Genomic DNA, 17,537 nt, shown 5'->3' with positions numbered 1-17,537 from the left:
AAATTCCCTAACCATAGTTACAATAGAACCAATTTGATATGATTTTCTAGACTATAGCAACAGTTTTGTCTAAAGTTTTTTTTTTTTTTTGAGGGGGTGGACTTTTTTCTTTGAGAATGAGAGAAACTTATTGTTTAAGAAATATTGCGAAGCTATATTTTTTATTAGATTAATGTTCTTGGAAGTCCAAAAAATTGATCATGCACTTCTCTTTATATTTTTATAAAACTGGAAAGAAAAAATACATGACAACTTTTTTGACGTGCCAAACCGTTCCTAAAATACTCTTTATTATATTCACAAGTAAAATATTAGTACTTTGCATTAAATACATAAATTTATGTGTTAGTATAATACACATAACATAAAGTGAATGAAAAAGGTAAGAAAAGAAAGATGAGAAAAAATAGCTAGCATTCCTATCATATGTGAAAAATCTTGGCTAACCAAAAGCACCTAAAACAAAATTTTAAATGTCACAAATTTTTAATATAAAAAAAATGTGTTGAAAGAGGTGAGGATCATAATTTTATCTATTTGAATTTGAGCATCACCTCTCACAATTATTAATGCCATAATTTTTTATCGTATAGTCTTTTTTAATTTTTTTTTTACTATAACATACAAAGGAGTGTAAATAAACAAAAGATGAGCGAGAACACAAAATTTTCAACAAAATAAGTGGAAGTAAACAAAAGATAATTCAGAAAATCAGTTCCTTATATTTAAATTTTTTTTTAAATAGTCGTCTTTTATTCCTTAATATGTTTACATCTACACGTGGCAAGAGAATAACCAACCATTAGTAGTAGTTAAGTATCATTTTCTTGAAGTTGATGTTATAGCCAATCGGTGGGCACAAGAGGACACCACCAGTCCACAATCATACGGTTATATGTCCAATTTGCGAAAGCTGTCGTCTAAAATAGACTGATCCTATAATTTAACCAAAATTGTTGAAGCCATTTTTGTAGCTTAAATTGGATACACACACTGCCAAACATTGCAAAATAAGAGAGTGGATGTTAAAAAATTTAAGTAGCAGACAATATAGAGGTAAACTTCCGTACATATGAAGCTTCCGCGCTACACGAGAGTCACAAAAACACCAAGCTTCTACGCACGGCACCAAACAAAAGTATAGAATATGATCCATCAAGAAAGAGCTTTCAAATGTAAACAAATATGTAACTTAACAAATATGATAGTCAGGAAGCGTCAAGGTTGACCATCTGTTGACGGTTTTAGCCATTTCGCAACGGGTTTTACCCGTTAAAAAACCCTTTTGTTTGATGGATCAAAAGCTTCAAGAATTCAGATAAACGGAATTAGGATTGTATGTGTAGAGGGGCTGAATTATAACACGAGTTTTTGAAAAGAAAATTAAATCTTACAACAGTAAATAATATACTGGAAAAAACAAACATTGGTATTGATTATGGACGATTAATAGACTGAAAAAAAAAACAGTAAATAATATAACCTTTATACTTTATATTAATATAAATTTGTATATTTGACTTAAAAGTCTAATTGAATTTCCTAATCATTTGTCTCAAATCAATGGTTAAACTAGTAATGTAAAGCTTGTACTTTTTCATTGCGGGACAAATATTTTCAACACATCCCGCCACTTGCATATACTTCCAGACTCCAGTTGCTCTATAGGACAAATACTTGACTGTCACCTTGAACCAGCCACAACTCCTTTTAAAGGTTTCACGCTCTCCAAATCCTTCCCTAGGAATATGACTTCCATTAACCCAACCAATATGAAGTCTTTTTTTTTTTTTTTCTAGGTCAAGCAACCAATATTAAAGGTTTGTTTGGTATTTAATTTGAATTCAATTTTTTAAACTCAAAAACAAAATTTGAGTCTAAAACAAAGAAAACCTGTTTGTTAGCCCTATTTTTAAAAACTCAAACTCAAGAACAACTAAAAAAACAACCCAATTATTAAACACAAAAAATATATATTTTTCAGTTTTTTTATAACAGCCCACAAGTTCTCAAAATTTTAAGATTTGAAAATAGTTTTTAAGTTGCATACCAAACAAGATTTTGAATCTTAAAAATAGATTTAAGAACTCATTGTTTTAAAGAAAAACCAAAGTTTTTAAGTTCTCTATTTGAAAAGGATATTTAATGCCCCCTAAGCTTCTTTTGTTTAATTTTGAAATGAATCAAATCTAATGTTTGTAATTTGTTTAATTTCAACATTGATGGACTAAACGATCGAGAAACATAATTTGTTGATATTTTTTTGAAAAAAACATATTAATATAGCATAAAAATTCTAGATTTTTAAGTTTTTATATTGACTTTAGCGTTTCTTTTTTTAAGGAATGGATGTAATTTGAACTCTAAATGTCAAACTTCATGTTGTAGTGTTCTTTTCTAAAATTTATTTATGTCTATTTAGAACATACTTAATGATATTTTTTTATCAGATTGAATTCTATGCGATTATCTTTGCGATTTTCATATTTTCATAAAAACCTATCATAATTGGATTGGATTGGATTGGATCCTGACATCCAAACACATTGGATCATATTGTAAAATCTCAAATCCAATATAAAAAAATGGGATTGGATTGGATTGGATTTATAAAAATTAATTGGTTTCGAACCGAATGTACACCCCTAATTAAGTGTCACCAAAGTCAAAGATTATTATTGTATCATAAAAGAAAATACATGGCTCTTTCTTCTTTGCATATAAATTATAGCCTAACATATGTGCATAATTTTTTTCTATTTTATTTATAATTTTAATACATTATCTTCATGTAAGTGTCAAAACGTGATTTCTTTATAAGAAGAATGACTCCTTAATGAGCCCACCCATACTTAAACATTTTAAATATTTTGATGGTGGGATTAGCCTCCTCACTTTCAACTCATCATTAGAAATGTGAATCTTCTTAATTTGAAAATCAACATGCAGAATTCTATAGTGAGGGCTTTATATATGACCCTTAGATGAGGTCATATCTCTTAATCATTTGATCAAATTGGTTAGCTATTAGATAAGTTGATTTGCCTAATCCAACTACTAAGAGATAAGACATCACCTAAGAACAATATATAAAACCCTCACTGTAGAACGTCTCAAGCAACATGACATTTCCCATAATGACAGATGGTCCAATGTGGCCCAATCAAATGGGCCTGCTTTCACATTTCAAATCCCGCCTCCACAAGGCAAAAGTCATGAAAAACGTTCATCCTCCGACAGCCTCCATAATAACTCAGGAAATAACAATGACCCACTTACCGATGGAACGCTTGTGATCCTCAAGACTTTCTATTCTGATAATATTTTTGTATTTCTTTGGAGGTTACATGTGGGCTAGTTGCCCAAGAAATCCAAGAAAACTATTGCTATGAGTCTGGGCCCTAGCCCAGTCTCCTAGAAACTATAATGAAAGGTTGGGGGTCCTCAAATTAATGAAAAACTAAATAAAAAAAGGTTTATATTTGTTGTAAGGAGCATATCTCCAACTGCTAAATATAAACCCCATAAAATTTAACCTATCATTTATAGTTTTTTAAGAAATAGCAATATTTTAACATTAATTAAATCATAGAGAGTATATTCTATTGGTTAATTTAATTAAAGTAACTACTTAGACCCTATTTAAAATACATTTAGAAGAGAAAAATATGAAAATAAGTTTTTGGAAATTATCAGTAGGGGCCTCACCTGGATACTGAAAATTTTGTTTCAAACCACTTTCAACCTCAGAACCAACAAGCAATGGCAAAAGATCACACTCCACGGTACACCGTACTATCCCAGATTCTTTGGCCCCAAGTTGCTCAAGGCAAGATGACAGACTCTTGAGAGAAGGCCTCACAACCTGGAGGCTTTGGGATTGTGGGAGATGTTTAATATCTTCATACATATAAGATATAGCTAAAAAGAAGCCTGGCCAAAAATGAATTACAAAGAGGACAATTAGCCACGTTAAACTTATTCCTCTTCATCCTCTGGGTTTGGTGAGGAGCTTGCCTTGGGCTGACCAGTCAAATAAAATGTTCAATTGTTGTTGTCATAAAAAAGCTCCAAACTAAGCCTATAAAACTCCTAATATGAGAGGTAAACTTGAAAGGAAAAAATACCAAAAAGGTCTAACCAAAAAAAAGATGCATATGACACAGAAAGGAGAAGTTTACATCTAAATAGATAAGCCAATACATTATACATAACAATACACATTACAGCAGCATCTTAGCACACAAAACATATTACGGAAGCACATTTGTATATCCTCTTTCCTAGATAATCATAAATGTATGATAAGAATTTAAACGCATGTGCAAACCTATGATAAGTGCCTCCACAGTGCTGGGCGATCTCTTGATATAAGAAGAGCCCGAGAATCCAAGTAATCAAAAGAAGGTGCATACAAGTCATCTGGACCAATAACTTCTCTGGCGTTTTGAGTCCCATCGTCATTGGTCAACAAAGGCACTCCATCATCCTTCAAGGCATCAAATACAAACAGCCCTAATCCACAAACACCCATGACAAGGTTTGAGTTCCCCCAAACTTGCGTAATCGCTGTGCAATGGCTGTGAGCATTTGATTCTGGCAAGGAATAAGTGCTGAATAGCCTTTGTTTTCGCACAGAGAACTGTTGCACCTGTGAAGAGGACTGTTTTTTCCATCCTGACCTTGCACTACTGCAGCCAAGGAAGATAGAATCTCCGCGAGAGGAAACTGACTGCACATTTACACCAAGTTTTGGTATCTTAAGACCGACGCCAGACGGATGGCGAAAGTCTAGAATGTTAATAGAATCTTGGGTACAGAACACTCCATCATTTCCTTCTGCTTCCGAGGAACTTACTCTGCAATCCAAATAACCACTGAAAATGTTAATAGAGGTTCTTTGCAAATGTTGCAAAGATGGAAAAGCAGATTTCTACATCGCTTGTATATTCTCATGCTAACACTAATTTCCCACCTCATACAGTATCAACTATAAGCAAGATAAGAAAATGACGTCCAGATGAAAAAGGGTTTATCACATATAGGAAACTAGTGAAGCAGTGACATATTCAAGAGGATGATGGAGGCCAAATCCATTAGAAAATCAATGTTGAGAGCAAATTCATCAAGCAATGCTAGCAAAACAAGTAAAAATATGCAGGAACCAGAAAATGTAGAAAACGGAAAAAAGTAAAAGCCAAAAGAAGGTTTGACATCCACCTGTGTCGAACACCACCACCTAGTTCAGCATCCGTGTTATTCACATGAAGTGCAGAGATTTTTCGACCAGAAGAAGAAACAGATAGTAAAGCTTGAGGGTTGAGAGAGCTAACATCCCATAGAGAAATTGATTCAGCTTCAGCTACAACAACTTTTCCTCTGTTTCTCCACTGCAAAGGACTTGAATTGTCCATTGTTATCACAGGCTTCGCTACATCCCATTTCATAACTTGCTCGCCATCACGGATATCATAAATTCTTACAACTCTCTGACAGCTGGCAGTTGAGACAATAAGAGGTCCGCAAGGTCTATACCACCATTGTTGAGTTTCAGGATCCAGAAGATTAGACAAAGCATTTCTTCCATATGAGATGTTGTTGGGCAAGGGGCCGAGCACTGTTCTTGAAGGGGCTAAACCATCCTCAATATGGAAAGCACGCACATCTTTGGCATAGAAATCCCATGAGCAAAATCCTGAATCCATCGTATTTCCTGCAGATGCTGCCACAACATACCTTCCTGAACAACCATCAGCACTAGGAGCACGGATTATCCAACAGTCTCTCCACATATTAGGTGAAACTCCTACAGGAGGCTTGTACACCACTTTTTCCTGAAGAGACAATGAACCATCAGTCAATAAATCAAATTTCATATGCAGCGGTTACGATTTTATGTCCATCTTTTCATACTGCAGTATATATCCATGTGTTGTATCTTGCTATTCCATGTCAATACTTGATATGGGATAATTGAAAGAAAATAAAAAGAAATTTGGAATGAAAGTAATATCAGATAAACAATTCAAATTCAAACTGAATATGCACAGGATCTGAGATTCCTTTTATTTCTCAATCAGTAAAGAGAAAATATCAAGTAAAGGAAGGAATTTGAATACTGATCAAGGCACAATGAAGCTCCAACAATAAAGGGGAAAAGTTAAATACCTCGCAATTTACGATATCATAGAAGGTGCATGAGCTATCATCATGAGCAAGAAGAACTGATTCTCCCTCAGAAACAAACCACCCTCCAGTTGATGTTTTTTGGCCTATTTCGTTCAGCTGGTAAATGCAAGTGTCCTCAGTTTCCTCATCAATAATCATTTTCTGTGTATTCTCCTGATCATCAAACTCATCAAGTGTTTCATCCGTTGTGAGAATGAGCTCCGCATTTTGCTTTCCAGTGACCAGTTTTGAAGATTTTTCAACTCCTGCAGTGGTGATACCCTCCACTTCTTGAACTTCACAACATTCCAGAACTTCCTGACCATCCCTCATTGTAACTTTAGTTTGTTCCAAGGAAGCCAAGAACTCTATTGCAATTGGATTGTCATCTATTAGGCTCAAAGATTTCTTATCAACCTTTGATTCACAACTGGATTCAACTTCTTGGGATCCATGACTTTGAGAGCTTTCTGATGATTCTTTCAATGCCGTGCGGTTTCGAAGCAACTTATGATGAGGAAAGAGTCTAGCTTCCAAGTCCTCGCTATTCAACCCTTTCATCAAACTCTTAGCATTAATCTCCTCCTCAATATGACCCTTTTCAACCACTTTGGAATTCTGTTCGATATGCTCATCACTTTTCGGCAACCCCATCTTACCACCTAAATCATTCGGAACATGTCCCATGGCCTTCTCAATCCCCGAAATCTTTTCCTGAATATCAGAGAGTATCACCTTTGACGTATCTGGATTATTCATATCCAAAATCTCCTTTGTCTTCTTAATATCGGAGGCAATCCGCTTAACCTTCCCTTCCAAGAAAGCAAGCTTCTCATGAAGCTTACTCGGATATTTGATTCCAGAACGACTGCCATTACTACCTTCTTCAGTCAATGCCTTCCCTTTTAAACCCTCCAAAACCTTTGCACTACTCACAGATTTTTCACGAGACTCCTTCAGTCCCAAAGCAACACCATTTCCACTCTTCACAGCTTTATCATCAACCCGGACAAAATTTTGATCCTTTGTATCCACACTCAAGCTACTTCTATTACTATTGCAACTCTGTAAAGTCCTATTACCATCAACCCCATCTGGGTTTTTCAGAACAGAGCTCAAGTTAGCTTCTCCATCACCACTTCCCAGAACCCTAAGCCTAACCCCATCTGAATTCTTCTCACTTGCAACCCATTTCAGTTCTTTTTCTCCACAAGTTCCATTCTTTTTATCGGAACTCAACCCAATTTTACCACTTTCTTTGATATCCCTCAAAACCCTAATCCCATTGGCGCCCACTTCACTCACCTTCACATCCAAATCCCTAAACCCTGTTCTCTGTTTCCCACTCGCTGATCCCCTAACCCTACTCAAACCCTTCCCTGTACTCGACACCGCCCTGTCTCTCTCTCCGACAGAACTCAAAGTCGAACCGGAACCCCTTTCGGTCCGGCCCACCGAAGCCCTCCGTTCTTTACTAGAATGAGAAAATACCCGTATAAACTCAGAAGGGCTAGAGCTCCTACCTCTGGGCAAAGAAGACATGGACCACCGAGCACGCGCATCGCCGCCGCCGCCACTGGTCGCCGCCGTCACAGACGCCTTGTCGACACGTGGGACGGGCCGGATCGTGGGCTTCTGGGCCGAGGATCGGAAAGTGGACCCAGGTAAAGGGTTCTCTTTTCCGGCGCTGGAGGACCTCTTGTGGGAGATGGGTATCGGCGTGAGGGGCTTGGATTGCTTCAGATTGGAACCGGCTTTGGCTCCGATGGTACCTCCGGCTCCGCCTCGGTCTTTGAGCCGGCGAGCCGATGAGGCCGACATGGTAATTTGTCAGTAAATTAATTGATTACTAATAGATTAATCGGAAATGTTAAGGTAGAGGAGATGAGTTTTTTAAGAGAGACTGGAAGATGAATGAATGGAAGTCTTTTGATCTAATTTGAGTTTCAAGTTTACTCGTTTCGATTCGAGTTTGGGCGGGAAATGAATTTTAGTTTTGAAATTTTGAAATTTTCGGTTTTGTTTTTTTTGGGAAGGTCGTTGGCCTTTGTTTGGAAGCGTTGGGCCTTGAAAGTTATATAGTAAATGGGCCTCAATGTGCAAAGAACAAAACAAAGGTGTGGACCCCCACCCAGTCATCTGCTCAGTGCACCCAGCACCTAAAAAATTTGCGGAACTTTCAAATTTACCCTTGAGTGCACTAAGAATTCAAGAAACAATAATTATGAAGTTTAAGAACAAAAGAAGGTAAGCAATGGCTAGCGAGAATGAGGCTACACCTCCATCTCAAATGGGGGTGCAGCAGTCTCGCCAGTTATGGCAAACTTTTCATTTCTTTTATCTAAACATTTAAAAAATTAGCCATCCAAAAAATGGGAGGTTAGTGACCTTCCCGGCCACTGCTAGTTCCCGGAAGTTATGGTTATGTTTTTTCTTTTAAATTGTCAAATCATTGGTACATCGATGGACAAAGTTGAAACTCTGCATTTTTCATTTTTGGAGTGGTGGGTGCACTGATCAAATTAGCCAGATGCATATGTAACTTTCTTTGGGTATATTCTATGCGAACAAGTTTTAATATCGGTGTTTGGTAGTATTTAAAAGATTGTTTTTTGTTTAATTTTATAAAATCAGTTGGATTCATTACCATACAAAGAAGAATTTGGACCCCTTGCCAAATTGTAGGCCCAAATTTCATGGAACCTTCGAGTTTCATCCATTGCAGTTGCGTTGAATAATTTACTTTGAAGATGATACAAACGCGCGCACTCTCACTAACCACCAATCCAATCACACATCCTGATAAATAAAAACTCCAAACCAATAAACACCGTGAATACTGAAAAGACTAGAAATCAAAACCAAGACTTTAGCCATGGCCATGGCTTCTCTGAGCTGTCTTCCTCACTCTCTGCCCGTTGTCTCTCGTTCTTCACCTTCCTCTTCTTCTACAAAATATCTTATTCCGAGCAACCCTCCCTACCCAAAACGTCTTCGTTTGGATTCGAGAAACAGCAATCACAGCAAAAGCTTTGCTCTGAGAGCGGCTTTGGAGGAGGTATCTGTTATTGACCCAGCTCCTCCTTCATCTTCTGGAAGTAAGGGCAAACCCAACCCTGAGCTCATAGCATCTTTGAAGCTCAAGTTATTGGTACGTTGTTCAAATTGCAAGATGCCCATTTGTGGTGAATTTAGCTTATTTTGCTCATGCTTTGATACGCGTTTTTAAAGGTGCTTGATTTTGCATTTGGGCTTACTGGGTACCTCTCTGTTGATTGCTTTATTGTATGCTTTATCCTTGTGTGTGTAGCTATGTTGATATAAACTATTTCAATTTGGTTGAAATACTTTGACATGCCTTTGTGATTCTGATTCAAAAACTCTGAGTTCATTCCCTGTGGGTGTTAATATAAGATCTTTTTGGACTGGATTGATTTTATGATTGGAGGACGCCAATTAAACTGTTTTGCGAGTTAAAAATGCTGGAACGAGGATATGAAGGCTGCTACTAGTGTCATAAGATTCAATACGTTGAAAAAGACTATTTTAAAATGCTTCAACAGATGCCATGCTTTCACCCCTATAAAAAGTAATAGACTTGATAGCCAACTAGTTTATCATACGCTTTAGGACATAAAAATAGAAGTTTTCCGTTGTTAGTTTTTGTTATAATCTTTCTTTCTGATGCATGCTTCAGTTCTTTGAACTCTTATAACTCATTACAAAAGGAGGTTCTTGAATCTTGATATGCAGGTTCATCAATATTTTCTATCCGTGGAGCTTAATCAAACCATGCCCCTCAATTTACAGCTCCCTTTTTTTATTTTACCAAAACTCCATTTTTAAACTTGTGGACAGAGCTCTGATTGTTGTCCCTTATAATGTGAATGTGCACATGTGGGCTTACGGTAGTTGTGGGCATTTTTTATATGTATTTAACTATTTATCCTGCTTTGTAGTCATAATGGTTTTTTTTTTAATGCGTGGATTATTCCGGTGCAGAGTGCTGTTTCTGGGCTAAATAGAGGTCTTGCAGCTTCTGAAGATGATCTACGAAAGGCAGATGCTGCTGCCAAGGAGATTGAAGCTGCTGGGGGTCCAGTGGATCTCTCAACTGATCTTGATAAACTGCAAGGTAGATGGAAACTGATATATAGCAGTGCATTTTCTTCTCGTACTCTAGGTGGGAGCCGTCCTGGACCTCCCACTGGAAGGCTACTCCCAATTACTCTAGGCCAGGTATGCTATAAAAACTCTATAGTTTCACCCATTTGCATGTTGGTTAACTAAAAACACCTTTTGAAATGTTATTTATGAATTTCTAGTGACTTTACCTCAGCCTAAGGTCTCAAGACACCAAACCTTGAATACATGACACTCAGTTTGGGTATAAAATCCACCACAAGGATGGATTCCATGCCGAATATTCAACAAAAGCATACTGCTGCAAAGTGACTACAAGACACAATGACTCGCATCAGAAGAAAGAAAAAAACAGAACAAGCGGCCAAAAGCACAACCACCAGAGCAGAAAAATATCGGAACAAACTCCAAACTTACAATTGATGAAAACGAAAACAGAGAACTATCATGTATCAAAAAGAACAAAAGCAGAGAACTATCTAAAAAGCTCCTTAACTTAGGGAACGCACATGCCCCAATACCCACAAAGTCTTTTGACCATCGAGTCTGCTAGACCTTTCCAGTTTACTCTGTTAGTTAAACCTTTCCGGTTTCCCAGACCAAGTTAGTTTATTCTCCAGGTTTTTTGTATGCTAGAGGTTGTGGGGATCTGGTTTTCGTCTAGTTGTATTATCTATGTTTTAGCCTTCTTAAAGACCTTGTTGAATACTCACTTATCATTTTCCTCCAAATGTAACATATGGTGTGCGAATAGGTATTTCAACGAATTGATATCTTCAGCAAAGACTTTGATAACATAGTGGAGCTTGTACTAGGTGCTCCATGGCCCCTGCCGCCTGTTGAAGCAACTGCCACGTTAGCCCACAAATTTGAACTCATAGGTACTTATGAACTCTGTCTCTTGGTGTATTTTAGTTTACATAGTAAACCAATGAATAATCTTTCTAATAAAGCTCCCCGTGATAATGATTACAGGAGATGCAAGGGTTAAGATCGTATTTGAGAAAACTACCGTGAAGACAACAGGAAACTTATCGCAACTTCCTCTATTGGAGTTACCTAAGTTACCAGACGGACTAAGACCTCCATCTAACCCAGGAAGTGGTGAGTTTGACGTTACTTACCTTGATGCTGACATCCGCATCACCAGAGGAGATAGAGACGAGCTGAGGGTTTTTGTGGTTTCATAGTCTCTTGGTAGTTTCTCTTTCAACTTCCACTGTATCACCAATTGTTTCGCCTCACGCATTTTTGGTGTCTTTTGATCTTATATTATTACTTTAGATTGTTGTATGCATGAACAGGTGGATGGAAGTTCCATGAAACAGTGTTCGACAAGGAACTACTGCTTTATACTTGTAAATTTGTCATTGATAGGGTTGTAACTTTGTTATAAAAAGCTTATAAAAAAACTGTGTTGAAAAGTTAGATTTTCATATACAGAAAGGAATTTATACTCCTCATTCTCATGGTATTGAATACTGATATTATTCTTGCATGAAAACATTGGGTTTTTTTTTTTCTTATCAATCACGTGACAATTGAGGAAGGAGAGTTGAAATTCAGATCTCTGTAGAAAATATGTGGTAATAAATTCGGCAAAATTTTAGGAAAGATTGAGAGATTTAATCAAGCCCAGTCTATAATACTACCTTCTTGTTTTTTGTCTTTTTTGACAAACGACAAGATATTTTCTGACTATTTTAACAATGGAATAATTCTTCACAACAGAATTAAGAAACAACAATGAATCGGCGAGGAGTTATTAAAACCAAATGAGGGTTCTTCGTATTAAATGAACTTCTGAAATCTTATCAAAAGAGTTACAACTATTAAAAAACAGTTATTTAAACTAATTCGAATTAATAAAAAATTATTAATCCGAAACTAAAAAAATAAATTAAATCTGAAGTGCCCAAGTGCTACCAAGGCCCATTTTTTTATGATTAAATATTATGTATTATCTATATAATATTTAATGCCCAATTGGTTTCTACTTGGCCTAACTTTCAATTATTAAGTGTGGGACTACTACACTTATAAAGACTCCACATTTTCTTCTTTCAACCAATGTGGGACAAAAGTCTTTGAATTTCATTCAAACTTCCACAAAATAGCAATAAACAAGCCTACATTTAGTTCTTCGTAAATTTAAAGACATTTCTAGCATTTCAAGGAAGAATTTGTAAAAGATTTATGTAATGGCCCCCAAACTAAGCTATTCACACTCTTGGTCCTTCTAAAAATTGTTTTCTAGCGTAACCCTGCTATTTTTAAAAAAAATTATGAAAGATTTCATTAATTTGATAAACTTGGAGTATTATCCAATAACAATGACGTAAGTCATGGAGGCTTTTCCTCTAACCAAAAGCTTTTTTGATCTAATAACAAGGCATGCCGAGCAACACAGTGAGCCACCTTATTATATTCTATGGGGCTATATCGCCATCTCATTAGAGAGAAAGAATGTGTGACACACTAGCTTCTTAAAAAAGGTGACCTTCCACACACGCAAATCCTCCCCATCTTTCTCAATAGCAGTAATAATATATTGTACATCCCCTTCACCTTCAATAGTACCGACAAAATTTTGGCGGGAAATATTTATTGCCACACATATTTGTAGGGATAGGTTTATCCCATTGAAGTTCACCGGGATAGTTCTATCCCATTAAAGTTCATCGGGCTAGGTCTATCCTGATAAAATTTGCCAAGCCATGTCTAGGTTAGGTTCGGTTACATCATACTAACCCAAGATTGAGAGCAAAACCTAAATCGTGAAGCCTTAGGTTGACTTATGTGATTATCCAAGCCAAATCGAGACCTAAGTGCCCTACAATAGGTATACACTTAGGGTTCGAGGCTTGCAAACGGTTTTGGAACAAGTTCGGATAAGTTCGAAAGCTATGGTTTTTTGTTTGAGACGTGGATTTAGGGTTGGAGACTAAAATTCCATTTTTAGAATACTAAAATAATTTTATATAATTTTTGAATAATTGAAACTATTTTTGAAATAATTTTAAATTCCACAAAATTATTTAAGGTAATTAAATACAATCAATTAGTATTTATTAAATAATTTCTGAGAAATTAATTAAAATAAGTTTTACTTTTCCAGAGTTATTACCCGTATAAAGAATTTAGCATTTTCCCCAATTGATACTCGTATTATACACGTACGTACGTGTTTTTCAATAATACTTCCGTTTTCCGTATACGTCTTAAAGACTAGGCATAATGAAGGCAAACGTATAATACACGCATTGTATGCATACGCACGTATTTTAATGATTGTTCAATGTCAAAGAACCAAAATCAAAGTCCACAAAATAATTCAAAACAATTAATTACTATTTACCAAGTAATTTACAAAATCAGTAAAATATTTAAATATTCACTAAAGAAATAATAATTACTAATTAAAGTAATTAAAAAAAGGCTAAGGTATTACTTAATTACATGTATTAAATTAAAGGAGTTAGCCAAAATACAAGAGTGCAGAATATAATTTTATATTTAAAAAATTTTCAAATATAAAACTTAAAAGTAAAAAAATTAAAACAGTATAGCCGCACGGCTATACAATCAATTTGCTGATCCTGACCATAAAATAGTATAGCCGACCGGCTGTACTCCTCAAATAGAATATTTGAACAGTATAGCCGTACGACCATACACCAAAATAGAATATTTTAAAGTATAGCCGACCGGCTATAACCTGTGAATAGCAAACTAAGAAAATAAATATAAACTTATTATCCTTAGGTCAACAAAATTCTTAAAAACTAATTATTCACTAAGTAAACAATAATTAAAACATAAGTAACAAATAAAGTAATTAAAATAGACAAATTCATATTATGGTATTTATAAAACTAGTCTAGAGCATTATCCAATACGTTTAGGCAATTACCAAGGTATCGCTATTGTCCCCTTTTAATTTCTTTTAATTTTCCAGAGTCATTACCCGTATAAAGAATTTAGTATGTTCTCCATTTGATACACGTACGTACGTGTTTTTCAATACTACTTCAGTTTTCCGTATACGTCTTAAAGACTAGGCATAATGAAGGCAAACATATAATACAGGCATTGTACGCGTACACACGTATTTTAATAATTGTTCAATGTGAAAGAACCAAAAACAACGTCCGCAAAAAAATTCAAAACAATTAATTACTATTTACCAAGTAATTTACGAAATCAGTAAAATATTTAAATATTCACTAAAGAAATAATAATAACTAATTAAAGTAATTAAAAAAAGGCTAAGGTATTACTTAATTACATGTATTAAATTAAAGGAGTTGGACAAAATACAAGAGTGCGGAATATAATTTTATATTTATAAAAATTTCAAACAAAAAAATAAAACCGTATAGCCGAACGGCTATACCGTTAAATTCAATTTGCGGTTCCTGACCTTGGATTAGTATAGCCGCGCGGCTGTACTCCTCTAATAGAATCTTTGAACAGTATAGCCGTACGGCTATACTCCAAAACAGAATATTTTAAAGTATGGCCTCCCTACTATACCCTGTGAACAGTAAACTAAGAGAATAAGTATAAGCTTATTATCTTTAGGTCAATAAAATTCTTAATGACTAATTATTCGCAAAGTAAACTATAATTAAAAAAAAATGTAAAAATTAAAGTGATTAAAATAGACAAATTCATATTATGGTATTTATAAAATGGAGTTTCACTAAAACTCCCAAAATGGGGGTTGAAATTATAAAAAAACCCAAGCACTATTTAAACATATAAACACACCCAAAACCCATCATTACACACACTCAAAACCCATTTATAAACACACCCAAAAAGTTGAACTTTGGAGTTTATAAAACTAGTCAAGAGTATTATCAATTACGTTTAGGCCATTACTAAGGTATAGCAATTGTTCCCTTTTAATTTTTTTTACTTTTCAAGAGTTACTACCCGAATACAGAATTTAGCATGTTCCCCATTTGATACACGTGCGTACGTAATTTTCAATAATACTTCCGTTTTCCGTATAGGTCTTAAAGACTCAATATAATGAAGGCAAACATATAATACACATATTATACGCGTACACACGTATTTTAATGATTGTTCAATATCGAAGAACCACAAACAAAGTCCACAAAACAATTCAAAACAATTAATTACTATTTACCAAGTAATTTACGAAATTAGTAAAATATTTAAATATTCTCTAAAGAAATAATAATTACTAATTAAAGTAATTAAAAAAAGGCTAAGGTATTACTTAATTACATGTATTAAATTAAAGGAGTTGGCCAAAATACAAAAGTGAAGAATATAATTTTATATTTTTCAAATTTTCGAATATAAAAAATAATAAATAAGTAAAAACAGTATAGCCGAACGGCTATACCGTTAAAATGACATTGGAATAGTATAGCCGACCGGCTGTACCTCCTCAAATAGAATATTTGAACAGTATAGCCGTACGGCCATACACCAAAATAGAATATTTTAAAGTATAGCCGGGCCGGCTATAACCCTGTGAATAGCAAACTAAGAAAATAAATATAAACTTATTATCTTTAAGTCAATAAAATTCTTAATGAGTAATTAATCGCAAAGTAAACCATAAATAAAACATATGCAACAATTAAAGTGATTAAAATACACAAATTCATATTATGGTATTTATAAAACTAGTCAAGAGTATTATCCATTACGTTTAGGCCATTACCAAGGTATAGCTATTGTTCCCTTTTAATTCTTTTTTCTTTTCCAGAGTTATTACCCGCATAAAGAATTTAACATGCTCCCCATTTGATAAGCGTGCGCACGTAATTTTCAATAATACTTCCGTTTTTCGTATACGTCTTAAAGACTCGATATAATGAAGGCAAACATATAGTACGTGCATTGTACGTGTACACACGTATTTTAATAATTGTTCAATGTGAAAGAACCAAAAACAAAGTCCGCAAAAAAATTCAAAACAATTAATTACTATTTACCAAGTAATTTACGAAATCAGTAAAATATTTAAATATTCACTAAAGAAATAATAATAACTAATTAAAGTAATTAAAAAAAGGCTAAGGTATTACTTAATTACATGTATTAAATTAAAGGAGTTGGACAAAATACAAGAGTGCGGAATATAATTTTATATTTACAAAAATTTCAAACAAAAAAATAAAACCGTATAGCCAGGGACGGACCCAGGAATTTGATGTCGTAGGGTCATAGTGTAAAAGTTCAATTTTTTTTTTTAAAGATTAATATAACATTGAAAATGAAACTACAGTACATTCATTCATAATTCATGTAAAAAACAACATTACAAATTACAATTGTTTCATATTTTGAAAACGAAGCATTATAGCTTCATTTTCAATACAATCAAAAACATCCTTCTCAACATAAACAAGTAAGCTATCACTCAACCATTGATCTCCCATTTTGTTCCGAAGTGGACCTTTGATAATATTCATGACGGAAAATGCTCTCTCAAGTAAGCCTAAAGCCAATGTAATAAGCAAATACACATAATTGAATGCTCGATGCATCCTTGTCTCCACCATTTTTTTTGCAAGATCACCAATCCCTTGCAAGTCAAAGAAATCACTACTTGAACACACATAGTGAATATAAAGTTCAAGTTGATCTTCAAGTGCCAAAAGATCTCCATCCGAAAAGCCTTGAGGATAAAATTGAGCACGAAGTAGCTTTTGTTTATCAAAAGCTACAAATGAATCATTCGGACTCAAACATGCCAAACAAATAAGCAACTCAGTATTTACCTCATTAAAACGATCATCTAACTCCGTAAGTTGCTCATCAATGACATAAATAAAGAGCTCCACACGATAATGATGACGATTTGTCTTTATTGGAGCATTACGCCTTGACCTAAGAATCATCCATGTTAGGAACATCAATATGATGTTTGTCACAAAATGAAGACACCTCTTCAACCAATGCATCAAACCCATTATTCCTCATCCAATGTAGCCTTTCCTTGCATGATTTCACCAAAGCCATTGCATTCACAATTTCTTGATCTTTCTTTTGCAATGCTTGTGACACATCATTTGTGAGTCCCAATATAGCTTTCATTAAGAATAGGTGAAACACAAACTGAAAAGTAAGCATTTCCCTTTGAATCTTATTTGCTTCACCGACACTATCATTGGGATTATCATCAATAATCATTTGAAGCACATGAATCACAGATGAAAACATAGAAATGATGCTAA

The 17,537-nt window shown here is 34.7% G+C and overlaps 3 protein-coding genes across 3 annotated transcripts; 1 reads left to right on the top strand and 2 right to left on the bottom strand.

The window, feature by feature from the left end:
* Positions 1-4,158: 4,158 nt before the first annotated feature.
* Positions 4,159-8,103, bottom strand: LOC103324069 (Transducin/WD40 repeat-like superfamily protein). Its single transcript, XM_008226102.2, has 3 exons — positions 6,169-8,103; positions 5,221-5,834; positions 4,159-4,859 (listed from the first exon to the last, which is right to left on the bottom strand). Exons 1-3 carry the CDS (start codon positions 7,987-7,989, stop codon positions 4,331-4,333), a joined length of 2,964 nt encoding a protein of 987 aa, XP_008224324.2. The 5' UTR covers positions 7,990-8,103; the 3' UTR covers positions 4,159-4,330.
* An 850-nt stretch (positions 8,104-8,953) lies between these two features.
* On the top strand, positions 8,954-11,774 carry FIB4 (Plastid-lipid associated protein PAP / fibrillin family protein). The gene is made up of 4 exons (XM_008226103.3): positions 8,954-9,319; positions 10,171-10,407; positions 11,066-11,192; positions 11,287-11,774. The coding sequence occupies exons 1-4, from the start codon at positions 9,044-9,046 to the stop codon at positions 11,499-11,501; spliced, it is 855 nt and encodes a 284-aa protein (XP_008224325.2). The 5' UTR covers positions 8,954-9,043; the 3' UTR covers positions 11,502-11,774.
* A 4,851-nt stretch (positions 11,775-16,625) lies between these two features.
* On the bottom strand, positions 16,626-17,273 carry LOC148919978 (uncharacterized). The gene has a single exon (XM_089044503.1). It carries the CDS (start codon positions 17,271-17,273, stop codon positions 16,626-16,628), a length of 648 nt encoding a protein of 215 aa, XP_088900629.1.
* Positions 17,274-17,537: the final 264 nt, after the last annotated feature.

This window comes from Prunus mume, linkage group LG2 (genome assembly GCF_029339155.1).
Source record: "Prunus mume cultivar Tortuosa linkage group LG2, ASM2933915v1, whole genome shotgun sequence".
NCBI classification, from domain to species: Eukaryota; Viridiplantae; Streptophyta; class Magnoliopsida; order Rosales; family Rosaceae; genus Prunus; species Prunus mume.
This window is presented reverse-complemented; position numbering and strand designations above follow the sequence as displayed.

What these genes read in the sequence shown, in the direction of transcription:
- LOC148919978 (XM_089044503.1), bottom strand. Translation starts at nt 17,273, where the DNA reads ATGGGTTTGATGCATTGGTTGAAGAGGTGTCTTCATTTTGTGACAAAC.
- LOC103324069 (XM_008226102.2), bottom strand. Translation starts at nt 7,989, where the DNA reads ATGTCGGCCTCATCGGCTCGCCGGCTCAAAGACCGAGGCGGAGCCGGA. An exon ending in ATGATATCGTAAATTGCGAG is followed by an intron (nt 5,835 to 6,168) that starts GTATTTAACTTT and finishes TTGTCTCTTCAG; the next exon opens with GAAAAAGTGGTGTACAAGCC. An exon ending in GGTGGTGGTGTTCGACACAG is followed by an intron (nt 4,860 to 5,220) that starts GTGGATGTCAAA and finishes TTTGGATTGCAG; the next exon opens with AGTAAGTTCCTCGGAAGCAG.
- FIB4 (XM_008226103.3), top strand. Translation starts at nt 9,044, where the DNA reads ATGGCCATGGCTTCTCTGAGCTGTCTTCCTCACTCTCTGCCCGTTGTC. An exon ending in CTTTGAAGCTCAAGTTATTG is followed by an intron (nt 9,320 to 10,170) that starts GTACGTTGTTCA and finishes ATTCCGGTGCAG; the next exon opens with AGTGCTGTTTCTGGGCTAAA. An exon ending in TCCCAATTACTCTAGGCCAG is followed by an intron (nt 10,408 to 11,065) that starts GTATGCTATAAA and finishes GTGTGCGAATAG; the next exon opens with GTATTTCAACGAATTGATAT.